This window comes from Sus scrofa, chromosome 3 (assembly GCF_000003025.6).
Source record: "Sus scrofa isolate TJ Tabasco breed Duroc chromosome 3, Sscrofa11.1, whole genome shotgun sequence".
Lineage (NCBI taxonomy): Eukaryota > Metazoa > Chordata > Mammalia > Artiodactyla > Suidae > Sus > Sus scrofa.
The window spans coordinates 6,388,800-6,403,704 of record NC_010445.4 but is presented as its reverse complement, the minus strand read 5'-3'; the positions used below and the strand labels follow the sequence as shown (position 1 = coordinate 6,403,704).

Genomic DNA, 14,905 nt, shown 5'->3' with positions numbered 1-14,905 from the left:
AATAACAGAACAGAAAAGTAAGCACCTCCAGGGCACAGAACAGACTTGGAGATCGTTTCCCCAAGAATTCTCCCCAAACTCCAACCGAGGTGTGTGGCGAGGCCTGAAGAACTGTCAGATTTCTATTTCCCCAGGAAGAGCCCTAGCCCAGATGCGCTCGCAGGTGGGATCAGCTGAGAGAGGTTTGGGGGTCAAGGGCTGCGCACCCACCTTGACCGCTCTTGGAGGCCGCAGAAGGTTTGAGGTTCTGGGTGTTGGAGAGGGGCCTTTTTTTTTTTTTTTTCTCCCTCAAGCAGCCCGACTTTAAAAGGAAAAAGAAAATACACATGTTGAAACAAGAAACTTTCATCACCAATCACACTGTCACAATGGAAAACTGCCATACTTGATGTCTCAAAAACTGCATTTTTATTTAAACCAGACTACAAGGGTTTCCGAGGTGCCTCCGGGTTGGAGAGGCTGGACTGGCTTTTCTCCAAGCAGCTCCGCGCCTGCAACATGGGGAAGTTTTCAGTGAATTATTAGGCAAGACTATCAGGTGAAAGAAGGGAGACTAGTGGCTCGAAGAACACAGACAAGACTGGTTATAGATTTCGGGGTTTCAGGGAAAATAATTTTATTAGAGAAATATTAATTGATTTCCAGTGAGCAAGTGACACCTCGTGCTCCCATCCCAGCCTCCGGCGCGGGAAGGCAGGAGCTGGGGGGATCCTGGGACCTGGCAGAGCAAAGATTGTCACCTTTGGGCCCAAGTGGCAGTTGCTGGGAGTAGGGCGTAGTTGGGCGGGGGTATCTCCTCCGCATCTGGTTGGTCTTGAAAAGCCGAAAGGTGCGCGAATGCCGCGGAGGAGCAGCCAAGGTAAAGGCGGAATCCCGGGGCCCTTCCCGGCCGCGGGGGGCGCACCGCTGCCCGCATAGCCCGCAGCGTCCGGGAGGTGGTGCAGAAGCGCCCGGGGTTAGGACTGCAGAGGGGATCGGCTCCGTGGAGGTCACAAGCGCCCCTGAAGTGCAAACTGGCCGTCCCTGAAGTGCAAACTGGCCGTCACGCATTGCTGCGGGGGCTAAGGAGGAACTGAACCGTCTAAGAGCCTTCGCGCCAGCAGGAGATCTACACCGTTGTCTCCGATAAAGCTAATGATTTCGAGATCTCGGGGCTCAAAGGATCTCAATTTACCCGGAGACTTTAGATGGGCTAAGAAGCAGCCCGGTGGGTGCGAGTGAGGAGGGGGACAGCTTTGGCTAAACCAGAAGGCCGAGCGAAGGCCCGGGATGCTGACGCCCGGCGAGGTCCAGAAACCGTGTTCTTCCCACCCAGCACAGTAACAATAGAAGTGAGATCGCTAAGAGGGCGGCTAAGTAAGGGGATTTGCAAATGCGCTTAGACTCTAGGTCTAACCCGCCGTGGGTGGCTGGTAGTTGCCAGAGAGATAAGGCAGCAGGCAGCGGACACTAGCGGGCCCAAGTGGCTGCCCTTCTGCCCGCGGGGGAAGTCAGGTGTTCCCAAATCACAACCAATGGATAGGGTGGAATCAACAAGAAAGGTGAGTTGAACTTGACTCTGGTCTGGCCAGGTGAAGAGATACCAGTGAGGTGTTCCCTGTTGCTGTCTTTTATTTGCTGACTCAAGAGCAGGCGAGGCTGGAAGTTCCCGCTCAGTGGAAAAGAACTCAACTAGGAACCATGACAACTCGGTTCGAACCCTGGCCCAGCTCAGTGGGTAAGAATCTGGAGTTTCGGTGAGCTGTGGTGTAGGTCGCATATGCGCTTGTATCCCCAGTTGCTGTGGCTGTGGTGTAGGCCAGCAGCTGCAGCTCCAACTGGACCGCTAGCCTAGCCTGGGAACTTCCATATGCTGCAAGTGGCCTGAAAAAGAAAAAGAAAAAAAAAAAAAGAGAGAGAGAGCCAGAGGGACATTCCCTTCTTCCCCATCTCTGGGCAGCAGTGTCCCAGCTCCACCCACTGGCGACAGAGTGCCAAGACGGGAGTTGGGCTGGGGAGGGACACATGTGGAGAGGCAACGCAGGTGTCCCAAGACCTCTCAGGGCGGATGGAAACTTCCCCTGAAGCAGAAAAGGACAAGGTTGCTTGGTCTCACCATCTGAATAAAGACGGTGAAACCCCGAGCCTCGCGGTCTTTCCGACTTGGGGATTTTGGAAAAGGAAACGCATTAAAGGATGCTGCGTGTTCAGCATGGCTTTCCTTATCGCCTCTTGCAGACCCCAGAACCCCTCGATGGTGCTCCCCAGGGCCCTCATTTGTCCCAAGGCTCTACCTACATTTTCCTCTGCCTGGTGCCCCCGGCGATGAGCACCTGTTATGACTCAGCCTCTTCAAGGTTCACCCAGCACCCGCCCACCTGACCTCTCCCATCTCCTCTGGGTTGGGCTGAGGTCTCCAGCTTTTTCAACCTTGAGAAATGCCTGGCCTCTGTCCCTCCTGGGGCTCTCTTTTTCACTGTGGTGCCCTGCAAACAGGTTTTACTGCCCACCGCCACTTTCACACCCTTGTTTGTCTTTCCCTTGCCAGCCAGAGTTCCTGAAGCTTTCGAAGATTTTCCTGCAGGGGAGGGTCACTGAGCGCCAGGTGCTGGTCATTCTCGTGGTGCCCTTCCTGGTGTCACCACCCCACCAGTATCGGAATGTCGGTATTTCCTTCTGAACCCAACGGGGCTCAGCTCCGTGTTTCTCTGCTTTTTTCTTTAGCTTCCTCAAGGGGATTGGAGGTAGACATGGGTCAGAAGTGAGAGACCATGGAGTTCCCGTCGTGGCGCAGTGGTTAACAAATCTGACTAGGAACCATGAGGTTGCAGGTTTGATCCCTGGCCTCACTTAGCGGGATAAGAATCTGGCATTGCCGTGAGCTGTGGTGTAGGCCAGCAGCTATAGCTCTGATTAGACCCCCTAGCCTGGGAACCTCCATATGCTGTAGGTGTGTCCCTAGGAAAGACCAAAAAAAAAAAAAAAAAAAAGTGAGAGAACGTAGTCTATGCCTGAGACTCAGAAGACGAGTCTGAGTGGTCAACTAGGTAGAGACATCTTTAAAGGGCCCCTGGGGGAGTTCCCTTCGTGGCTCAGTGGTTAACATATCCAACTAGGAACCATGAGGTTGCGGGTTCGGTCCCTGCCCTTGCTGTGGCTGTGGCGAAGGCTGGGAACATCCACACGCTGCAGGTGAGGCCCTAAAAAGATAAAATAAAATGAAATAAAAGAGCTCCTGGAAGGAAGGAGCCAGGAAAGGGAGCAGGAGCTAGGGCCTCCTCTGGGCCCCAAGACTCTATCCAGTACTGGCCCCGCTGACCGGGCTTTTATACTGACCCGGCCAATCCCCACTGAGGCTCAAGGTGTGTCACCTATCCATCCCCCCATCCATCAGCACATCTTATTTGTATCTACTTCAAAGAAAATCCTTAAATAATTCAGAATGCATATTAACTAGGATCCAGCACTGTTAGGTATTCATTTTATTTAAAAATTGCTTACCATAAAGTACACATCTTTTTTCCCCTGCATTTCTTTTTATTTGACAGAAAAAGTTGCTTGATGTACAGATCAATAAAGTACACATCTTTTTTATGAATGATTTAATACATACATAGTACTTTATTTAATTTTATGGCCCCACCCACAGCAAATGGAAGTTCCCAAGCCAGGAACTGAATCCAAGCTATAGCTGCAGCAACACTGGATCCTTTTACCCACTTCGGTGGGCCAGGGATTGAACCAGCCACAATGACCAGAGCTGCTGCAGTTGGATTCCTAACCCACTTCTCCATGGCAGGAACTCCAAGTACACTTATCTTAGGTGATGTTTTAACAAATGCAACACCTTTGTAACACAAGCCCATCTGGGGTTAGAGAATATTAACCCTTACCACACAAAATTCTCTCATGGTCCTTTCTTATCAGTTCCTGCTTCTAGGCCCACAAAAACAAACCCCCCCTTGCTTTTTTTCCAATGCAGATATGTTTGGCCTTGTGAATATCACATTCGGTTTAATCGTCAATGGCCAATGATTTCGTCAATCACGCCTATGTAACGAAGCTTCTGTGAAAATCCAAAAGGATGGGTTTGGAGAGATGCTGGGTTGGTGACTCCCTTTCCCCATACCTTGTGCTGTGCATCTCTTCTGACTGGCTGCTCCTGAGTTACATTCTTTGATAATAAACCAATAATCTGGTAAGTACGATATTTCTCTGAGTTCTGTGAGCCACTCTAGCAAAGTAATTGAGCCTGAGGACGGGGTTGTTGGAACCTCTATAGCCACTGGCCAGACCCCTGGGTGGTAACATTTGATAGCACCTGAAATTGTCTGGAGGGAGGGGCAGTCTTGCAGGAAAGAGTCCTTAACCTCTCGAGTCCAACACTACCTCCTGGTAGATAATGTCAGAATTGAACTGAGCTGAATTGTATGACACAGCAGGAGCACACACGCCACGCTTTTTTTTTTTTTTTTTTTTTTTTTTGCTTTTTAGGGCCGCACCTGCTGCATATGGAAATTCCCAGGCTAGGGGTCGAAATAGAGCTGCAGCTGCCGGCCTAAACCACAGCTCAGGGCAAAGCTGGATTCTTAACCCACTGAGCAAGGCCAGGGATCAAACCCAAGTCCTCATGGATACTAGTCAGGTTCATTAGTGCTGAGCCACAATGGGAACTCATACTTTAAATGATGTGAAAGTATAATTTGACTTCAAAGTAAACATTCAACAGTGAAACAGCCCTTTCTGATGACCCCCCCGCAAGGCCTCAGACCCCGTGACCCTGTTCATTGCAAGAATTTTCAGGCCGCTGCCCTTCCTGGGCAGCCCCCTACTCCTTTCTAGGAATATGGAGATCCTGCTCAGCACTAGGCCCTGGCACCTTCCCAGCTCTGTTGTGTGGTGCCACATGTACATCTGGGCTCCATTTGCACTTCTGGCTTGGGTCCAACTCCTGGTTCTCCCAGGAGCTGTTGCCCATTTCTGGTGTCTGTAGTCCCACCCAAAAGAGGCCCAGGCCCTGGTGCCCTGAACCCCAGGCTGCCCATCTAAGAGCCTCACACCCCTTGGGCTCCCTTTCTCAAGGATCTATATTTTATTGTAAAATTTACCTCTCCCTCACTAAGGAGTTCATACTCATCTGTCTACTCAGCTGTCTGGAATGCAGAGACCATGTTTGAATGATTTCTATGCCTGTAGTGCCCAGTACATAGCAATGTGCATTTGGTGAATGAATAAGTGACTGACAAAAAGAAATGAGTTTGGGGAGTTCCCTTGTGGTGCAGCAGGTTAAGGTTCAGGCCTGGTCACTGCAGCGGATTGGGTCACTGCCGTGGGGTGGGTTCTTCCCAAGAACTTCCATATGCTGTAGGTACAGCCGACAAAAATGAATTTGAGGAGTTCCCGTCGTGGCGCAGTGGTTAACGAATCCGACTAGGAACCATGAGGTTGCGGGTTCCATCCCTGGCCTTGCTCAGTGGGTTAATGATCCGGCGTTGCCGTGAGCTGTGGTGGAGGTTGCAGACGCGGCTCGGATCCTGCGTTGCTGTGGCTCTGGCGTAGGCCGGTGGCTACAGCTCCGATTCAACCCCTAGCCTGGGAACCTCCATATGCCGCGGGAGCGGCCCAAGAAATAGCAACAACAACAACAACAAAAAAGACAAAAAAAAAAAATGAATTTGATAATTAAGTCCCCCAAGTCACTTTCGTGAGGAAGGCATCAGTTCACTGGTCCAATTCCTACTATCCACTCAGCTCTTAATCCTTTATTTTGACACACCTTGTTTCATTTGTTTCCTACAACAAGGATGCCAGGCAAGTGTTACATGCCTATTTTACAGAGAAGAAAACTGAGATTCAAGAGATCAAAGCATCTCACCCAAGTCAGAATTGCTTAACCAGGAGTAGTTATTGTGGCCTTTGCATCACTGTGCTGGAAAAGAAGTGGCAGAAAGGACTGGAGCTGTGGACACCTTCTGTCCTTAGCATTCCCAGAGCCTGGACATGGACAGGTACTCTTTACCCCAGAGCTTTTAACCCACTGCACCAATCAAACAGTGGGGATCAAACTTGAACTAGAACCTCCATAGCGACCCCAGCCACTGCCGAAGGATTTCCTCTCTCTCTCTCTCTCTTCTCCACCTCCCCCTTCCCCCTTTTTAGGGCTGCACATTGCGGCATGTGGAAGTTCTCAGGCTAGGGGTTCAATTGGAGCTGCAGCTGCCAGCTTATGCCCCAGCCACAGGAATGCCAGATCTGAGCCACATCTGCGACCTACACTACAGCTTGCAGTAGCCATGGATTCCCAACCCACCGAGCAAGGCCAGGGGTCAAACGCGAATCCTTGTGGATAGGATGAGGGTTCTTAACCAGCTGAGCCACAGTGGGAACTCCCTGCAGTGGGATTCTTAAACCACTAAACCACAGAGGGAACGCCTGCAGGTACTCTTGAATCAAACCCATTTAGAGCCTAACTCTGGACACCGGCTTTTCCTGGTGACTGGGGATCCCCTGAGAGTCAGAGTTTAAGTCCCATCAAACACAGCTGAGAGGAAGGGTCCTAAGGCGCCCTCGTCATGTTTCACAACAAATTTAAGGTGATAGAGAGTTAGGATGCTCTTTCCTCACTTTCCTCTCTGGGGGTCCTACCAGCCTCCTTCCTCCTAACTACCATCCCCACCTCCTCACCCCGCCGGTCCCTAAAAGCTGGACCCAGGTCTTTGCCCTCCAGGGACTTAGCCCTTTTTCCCAGGGCGGACTTGCAACCCCAGCTTCGTCCCAGTCGCGACCTGCCTCCCGTGAGCCTCTGCTCCGGGGCCCCAGGGCGCATGCTCCTTACCCAGCAGCCCTAGCGCGACACGGCCAAGCGGACAGCCAGGACTCCAAGATGGCGTCAGTTGGTGAGTCTCCGGTTCTGGCTCTGGTTAGGGCCCTCAGGTTGAAGGCAGGAGTCGGGGTCTAGGGTTCAGTGCTCAGAGCCGCACCGGGAGGGGAAGGACCGAGTGCCGGAGCGGCCTGCCTTTCCCTCAGAGCCTTCTCCGCGCCCTCACTGGAGGCGCACGAGAGCTTTGCCCAGGTCCTGCGCCGCCCGACCCTTCGCTGCTCGCCCCGCCGCGCCTCCGGCCTGCCCAGGGACCGCGCCACTCGGCTGCGGCAGGGAAAGTGACGGCAGCCCAGAGACGCGCTTTGGGGCTTGGGAATGCGCGGCTTAGAGCCACCCTCCCTCACCCCGCTGAGGAATAGCGGCGCTCATCTCCGCTTTGCACCTGAGCTCAACCCCTGGCGCTTTGTAGCTGAGCTCTCGGCGCAAAGCTGAAGTTCAGCTTCTAGGAGGAGCTGTTACCTAGGGCGGTGGGCACCTGGCACCACGTAAGGCTCAACGCGTGTATTTGTTGAGTAGGCTTAGCGAGGTGAGGTGACCTATTCAAGGTCACAACTAGTGAGTGAGTGGGCTGAGCTGGGATTCCAACCTAGGCTTCTGCGTCTCCGTGGTAAACTGAGCTTTAATCACAAGAATGACTTTATGGCCAGCAGGCTTTTCGGTGATCTGCGTGTGTAAATCTACACTCGTCAGACTGTCCACATTGATTTTTAAAAAAATATGGAAACCACCATGTTTTAGCCCCGGATCCTGATGGTAGCCTTGTCAGGAAGTCGTTGCCAGGAACGTTGATCCCATTTTAAGGATGGGGGAAATAACAGTCAGAAATGTGTGGCTTGCCTGCGGTCACACCGCATGATAGTGAGAGTTTTGTCTAATCCTGTATCTTATCCCAGGTTTCTATATCTTAATCAGCCTGGAGAAATGAAAAGGGGATCAAAAAGGAAGAGGGGAGTTCCCATCGTGGCTCAGCGGTAGCAAACCCGACTAGTATCCATGAGGACTCGGGTTCAGTCCCTGGCCTTGCTCTGGATTAATGATCCACGGTCACCTTGAGCTGTGGTGTAGGTTGCAGACAGTGGCTTGGATCTGTCGTTGCTGTGGCTGTGGTATGGACTGGCAGCTACAGCTCTGATTAGACCCCTAGTCTGGGAACTTACATATGCCACGGGTGTGGCCTTAAGAAGACAAAAAAAAAAGAAGATGCTACTTATTTCCCATTTGTAAAAATGGGCATGAGAACATTTATCCAGGGTAGCCGTGTTGTTTAAACAGGACATGTGAAAAGGAAGCCTCGAGGCCTGGCATCTGATTTAAGCAGAGGATCGCAGTGGAGAGCACTGTGAACCAAAGGTTAAACAGTGTGTGTGAGGTGCTTGCAGCACTGCTTGGTCCACAGTTGGGTGCTAGTCATCTAGCTGTCCCTCTGTGACTTTTGGGCATCACCCAGGTGAAGGAATTGGTGTCCAGATACTGATGGTGTTTATTTTATTTATTTTCCTTTTTTGGGCTGCACTTGTGGCATATGGAAGTTCCCTGGCTAGGGCTCAAATTAGAGGTATAGCTGCAGCAGGCCTTTGCCACAGCCTCAGCGGCAACAACAGATCGAGCCGAATCAGCATGTCAGTGCTGGATCCTTAGCCCACCAAGGGAGGCCAGGGATCAAACGTGCGTCCTCACGGAGGCTATGTCAGGTTCTTAACCTGCTGAGCCACAATGGGAACTCCTGGTGATCTTTTAGATGGAGTCTTTTGTCAGAATATAAAGCCAGTAGTTCATTAGCAAATAAATAACAGTAACAGAGGAGGTTGAGATCAGCAAAGTATTGCCAATGGGCTGGATTTACTGTGCCCTGTTTTTGTATGGCCTGTGAACTAAAGAATTTTATTTTATTTTTTTGTTTTTCTAGGGCTGAATCTATGGCATATGGAGGTTCCCAGGCTAGGATCGAATTGGAGCTCTAGCCGCTGGCCTTTGCCACAGCCACAGCAACACCATATCAGGGCCTTGAGCTCATCTGGGACCTACACCACAGCTCACAGCAATGCCAGATCATTAACCCACCTGAGCAAGGCAAGGGATTGGATTTGCACCCTCATGGATAGTAGTTAGATTTGTTTCCGCTGAGGCACGACGGGAACTCCTCTTATATTTTTTAAAAAATTTGTTTAAGGAGTTCCCATTGTGGTTTAGTAGGTGAAGGACTCGACCTTGTTTCTGGAGAATGCAGTTCTGATCCCTGGCCTTGCTCATTGGGTTAAGGATCTGGCGTTGTGCTCACTGTGGCATAGGTTGTAGTTGCAGCTTGGATTTGATATTGCTGTAGCTGTGGTGTAGGCTGGCAGCTGCAGCTCCCATTCAACCCCTGGCCCAGAAACTTATATATGCTGCAGGTACGGCCCTAAAAAGAAAAAAGAAATTTGTTTAAGGAGTTCTCTTGTGGTGCAGCAGGTTGAGAATCTGGCATTGTCACTGCAGCAGTCCTGGTTGCTGCTGTGGCATGGGTTCAGTCCCTTATCTGGGAAGTTCTGCATGCTGTGGGTACAGCCAAAAAAAATTGTTTAAAAAGAAAAAAAAAGACTATGTTACAGAGACTTTGTGTGGCCTGCAAAACCTAAAACTCTTTATTCTCTGGCCAGCCCCAGGGTTGGATTTAGCACCCAGAAGACACTTGGCATTTCCATGCCTCTCCATATAGGTGCAGAGTTTGCTTCTTGAAGTCATAAAAATCAAGCCAAGTAGTCACCTGTCTTCCCAAGAACCTGTGGTCCTTTCTCAGCCTTCGTTGAAATTCTGTCATGACCAGGAACTGTATATGGCTAACTCTTGCCTTCACATAGTGAGCTCACGTAGTACCCAGAGATAAGTACCCTGGTGGGTACTATTCTTACCTTATTTTACAAGGGAGGAAACTGAGGCACAGAGAGGGCAGTTATTGCCCAAGGGCACACAACCTCACAGTGGCACTAAGCCCAGAATACTTGCTGCTAGAGTCCGTTCTGTTCGCCGTGCTCTGCTGGTATGAACCAGCCACTGCACAGGAGTGTTGGGGAGGTTTCCAGTGCAGCTGCCAAGGACCAAGGGTTTTTTTTTTTTTTTTTTTTGTCTTTTCTAAGGCCGCACCTACAGCATGTGGAGGTTCCCAGGCTAGGGGTCTAATTGGAGCTGTAGCTGCTGGCCTACACCTCAGCCACACCAACACCAGATCTGAGCCATGTCTGCGACCTACACCACAACTTAGGGCAATGCCTGATCCTTAACTCACTGAGCAAGGTCAGGGATTGAACCAGCATCCTCATGGATACTAGCGGGGTTCACTACCACTGAGCCACGATGGGCACTCACAGCCAGTTGGTTTTATTTTATTTTATTTATTTATTTATTTTTTTGTCTTTTTTTTGTCTTTTTTTTTTGCTATTTCTTTGGGCTGCTCCCGCGGCATATGGAGGTTCCCAGGCTAGGGGTTGAATCAGAGCTGTAGCCACTGGCCTACGCCAGAGCCACAGCAACGCAGGATCCGAGCCGCGTCTGCAACCTACACCACAGCTCACGACAACGCCGGATCGTTAACCCATTGAGCAAGGGCAGGGACCGAACCCACAACCTCATGGTTCCTAGTCGGATTCGTTAACCACTGCGCCACGACAGGAACTCCAGCCAGTTGGTTTTAGAATGACGTTTGTACTGCTCACTGTATGCAGGAAGTCTTGGAGAGTGTAGCAGAGTTATTGACTGTGTTCTTCCTCAAGAAGCAACGTGGTATAGTTGGAGTTCCCTAGTGGCCCAGAAGGTTAAGGATCTGGCACTGTCACTGCTGTGGCGTGAGTTTAATCCTTGGCCAGGGAACTTCTACATGCTGCCAGTTTGGGTATAGGGTGTCATTCTCAGATGACATTGTTACTTGGTGTCAAGCTCAATATCACTGGTGCTAAGGTCCAACAGAGATTTGGAACATATCCTGAGATTCATTTGAGACTATCTCACGTTTCAAAACTACCACCAAACTAATCACAGTTTTCCGTTTGTAAAGAACTAAAGGGTGCGAGTAATCCCGGAAGCCCTGCATGCTTAAAATGTCCTGCAGTTCGCTTATATGCCCTTTTTTTCTCTACCCTTCCTCCTGCTTTTTTCCTGGATGTTTCTTATAGGCCTTAATGAGATTTCAACAGTAATAATTACTGTTTACAGTTCTGAGCACTCTTCCAAATGCTTTTATATAGATTCTCATTCAGTCTTTGGCATAAGCCATTTCACAGACAGGAAACTGGAGCTCAGAGGTCCTATAGGAAGGAAGCGCTGGCACTAGGGATGAGGCAGGCGGGGAAGGCGGCCTTTTAGGAGATGACATTTAAGTTGAGATAGCCCTGTAAGGATCCAGGGGCACCGCAAGTACAAAGGCACAAAAGAAGATAATCCTGTCGTGTGAGAGGCTCAGAAACAGGAGGGGCTGAGGTGTGGGCCGAGCGTGGGAGCCCCGGGCGTGAGTGCGCGGGGGATGGTTGTTCCTCGGTAGAACGTCCCCCTGAGAACAAGCCTCTCTGCAGTCACTGCTGTGTCCACAGTGCTAGCACGCTGCCTGGCATACAGTAGGTGCTCCATATGTGTTGGATAAGTCTAATTTTTATTATTTATTTATTTATTTTTGCTTTTTAGGGCCACACCTGCGGCACATGTAGGTTCCCAGGGGTCCAATCAGAGCCACAGCTGCCGACCTACAGCACAGCCACAGCTAAAGGGATCCGAGCCGCATCTGCGACCTGCACCACAGCTCATGGCAATGTCAGATCCTTAACCCACTAAGCAAGGCCAGGAATCGAATCCAAAACCTCCTGGTTCCTAGTCGGGTTGTTTCTGCTGTGCCATGACAGGAACCCCAGCTGGATAAGTCTAGATGGAGGGCTGGGGCCAGTTTCTTTGGGACGGGCAGTCGGAATCATGACCCTAAAGCAAGTATGCCTCTACCTGTCACTTGTGGCCTTTTGACAAGCAGTCAGTCTGGTTCGTCAAGGCCAAATGTCTGGTTCTTCAGACAGCCCGTGGCAGGTTAGAAGCTGCTGTTAAGGCGGCCAGCCCTTGGCCTTGTGAAGGGCTGGGAGTGTCCGGAGAGCTGTGGGAGTCCCCTCAGTGGACTCTCAAGGCTGGTCCTTCAGGAGCCTGAGCCCTTAGGTCCTTAAAATGGAAAGAAACCTTGGAGTGGTTTAGTCTGGTTCCTCCTGTGGTTGGTTGTCTTTACGAAGGGGCAGTAGATCTTGACCCCTCGTTCTGAAGAAGACATCTGCCAAGCAGCGCTTTCAAGCTGGTCTCCGAGGAGAGGACGGGGAAGGAAGGTCATTCCTCCTCAAGGAGCATCAGGATGTTCCCGGGTCCAACCCCTCCCGGGCCTCTTCCTGTTTTACTCTCCATCTCAGAGATGAATACACTGTGGACTCAGCCAGGAGTCCTTCCTGTCCCCAGATTCTCATTGGAAAAATGGTCTGGGGCCCGTTGGGTCTTCGGAGTGGTTTTTATTTGACATCCGTAGGCTGAGGAAGGTGCTTGAGATAGAAACCAGACTGGCTGCAGGAGCAGGGGGGCCAGACCTGAGGTTGAATCCTGCCCCCACCGCCCGTGTGCTCAGTGCCTTTGCTCAGGCTTTGCCTCCTCTCTCTGAGGCAGTCTCCCCGGCCCCTACTTATAAAATAAAGGCTCTGTCCTCCGCTTGCTTTCTTCCTCATGACTCTTCCTTCTCTTTTTACAGTTATGCCCAGCAGGCTGTTCGTTAGTAAAACCGAACGCTGCAGCCCTTCTGCCATTATACACACTGGCTTAAAACAGTGTATTTGGTGTGACATCTTAATCCCTAAGAATACTTACTGCAGCTTCTATTTGGTGATGTTACTGAGTAATCGCCTTTATTGAGTGGTTGAAATAAGTGATGATGTTTGTGTCACTGGGAGCTCGTTCAGTGTGTGCTTTTTGCTCTTCCTCCTCAGTACCGCTGAAGGACAGGAGGCTGCTGGAGGTCAAATTAGGGGAGCTGCCAAGCTGGATACTGATGCGGGATTTCACCCCTTCGGGCATTGCCGGAGCATTTCAAAGAGGTCAGCGCCTTCTGGGCGTGGGTGAATACAAGCGAGTGTCTGGTCTTCACGTCTCTTTTTGCCCTGAATGAATTTGGCTAGTAGAAGCCTTGTCTCAGGCCAGTAAGTTACACGGTAGAGAAGAGGACGGCGGGGGCGGGGGGGGGTGTTAGCCCTTGAATGTCCGTGTTTGCTGGGTCCCAGCAATGCTGGCCCTGAGATTTTTCAGACAAGGAAATGTTTTCTGTTGCTTGGAATCTGTCACAAGACTTGAGGGAAAAGAGTTTGAAGCTTATCCGTCTGAGTCTAGTGCTCATCTCCCTGCCTGGCAGCACTTGAACTGGTCTGTCCTCAGGCCTGTTCATTTTCAAGTGCAGGACGAGTCAGAGCAGTCCTCTGCCCTGGGGGTGCCGGCCTCCTCAGCGCCCCCGCCCCGCCTTGTGCGCGGTGATGGGTTTGGCCTCCCGAGGCTGTCTTGCGTGTTCCCTCCTGGCCTGAGGCCTTTCCTCGGGTGGCCCTCAGAGCGGACCGTGCGGACGGCGCCCTCAGCAGCGGCCTCCTCTCCGCTTGCAGGTTACTACCGCTATTACAACAAGTACGTCAACGTGAAGAAAGGCAGCGTCGCCGGGCTGTCTATGGTGCTGGCAGCTTACGTGGTTTTCAACTACTGCCGTTCTTACAAGGAGCTCAGTGAGTCTCTTCTGGGTCACTTTGCCTTCGGTGAGGTTGCCCAGACAGGATGGTATTGGTTCTCGAATTTAGAAGTCTTATCATCTACCGACAGCTGAAGAATTGGAGGAACGTTTCAGAATATAGCATGTTTTAAGTGAGAGAATTGGGGCAAAGAGAAAGACAGGAAAAAGAAGCTGAAGCTGGGGCAAAGGTCATACTTAGGCAGCAGTCTGTAAGCTACTGCAGGGCTTTTCCAAAGGTGGGGGAAATATTTGGCTTTATCTTCCAAGCAGCCGGTGTGAAGAGGGCTTTCGTGTCAGCATAGCGCTCTGGGGAAGCGTGGACTCTCCTTGGAGCAGTTTGTCTGGTGGGAGATGCTGGGAGCTGTTTCGGTGGTGGCCACTGACTGGGTTTTGTGAGCCATTTCTGGTGGCATTCAGAGCAAGGTTGGCCTTAAAGCCTGGGCTCTTTGGGACTGGTTTTCAGAGAGGGTCTTCCTTCTGGCCAGGCGGCAGATTAGCTCCTAACTGCTTGAGCTGAAAGGCAGTCTCGGGATGGCTTCACATAGCCTTAGCCTGCGGTCACCCTGTGCTGTCACTGTAGCTTTGAAGAAACTCACTGTTTTTGTCTTTGTAACTTCAGAACATGAGCGGCTGCGCAAATACCACTGAAGATGGCGCCCTCTGCATTCCTGACCGGGACCTTTGCCTGGCACCCTGAATCCTTTCTTATCCTAACGGAGCGTTAACACCCAATAAAAGATGATTGGTACGTGGACTGCCTTACTGGCTCAGCCATTCCCCTGCACACCCTCGGGTGGGGTGGTTCCATAGCTCCCAGAGGGGACTGTCAGATGGCCCAGAGCTTTGAACCATAGAGCCTCCACAATTTGTCCCAGCCCACTGGGGGGCTTTCCTGTCAGTGCCCGGGTGGTTTCCTACTGGGCCTCACTTTCGGCCGTTTGTCAGCTGACACTTACATAGTATAAAGCAGAAGCCCTGTATTCCCAAGAAAAAAATCCCCTTCCCCATCTTTCTGCACCTTCCTGGGAATTACTGGGAAGTGTGGGCCCTCCTGGTCCTCTACAAGAAGCTCAGTGGGGTGAGGGAGGTGGGTAAGGGGGAGCATAAGAGCCCCCAACTGCCCATGTATCCCGCACCCTCTTTCTCAGCTTCTCTCAGAGGCCTTCAGAGAAGTGAGTCAGAATCAGATCCTTAAGGGGTATGGGGCAAGCTTACGTACAGCAGAATGTGAGGGGTGAGATGCTGTGGCCAGTTATCTCCTGGGAGGTGTGATTTGAACGAACAAGTATCCAGCA

At 51.1% G+C, this 14,905-nt stretch overlaps 1 protein-coding gene across 2 annotated transcripts; it reads left to right on the top strand.

The window, feature by feature from the left end:
- Positions 6,745-14,367, top strand: ATP5J2 (ATP synthase, H+ transporting, mitochondrial Fo complex subunit F2). Of its 2 annotated transcripts, NM_001097464.1 has the most exon segments (4): positions 6,854-6,875; positions 12,829-12,936; positions 13,489-13,605; positions 14,230-14,367. In NM_001097464.1, coding segments are annotated over 4 exon segments (267 nt in total). In that variant the 5' UTR covers positions 6,854-6,862; the 3' UTR covers positions 14,259-14,367.

What these genes read in the sequence shown, in the direction of transcription:
- ATP5J2 (XM_021085536.1), top strand. An exon ending in TGCCGGAGCATTTCAAAGAG is followed by an intron (nt 12,937 to 14,229) that starts GTCAGCGCCTTC and finishes TTGTAACTTCAG; the next exon opens with AACATGAGCGGCTGCGCAAA.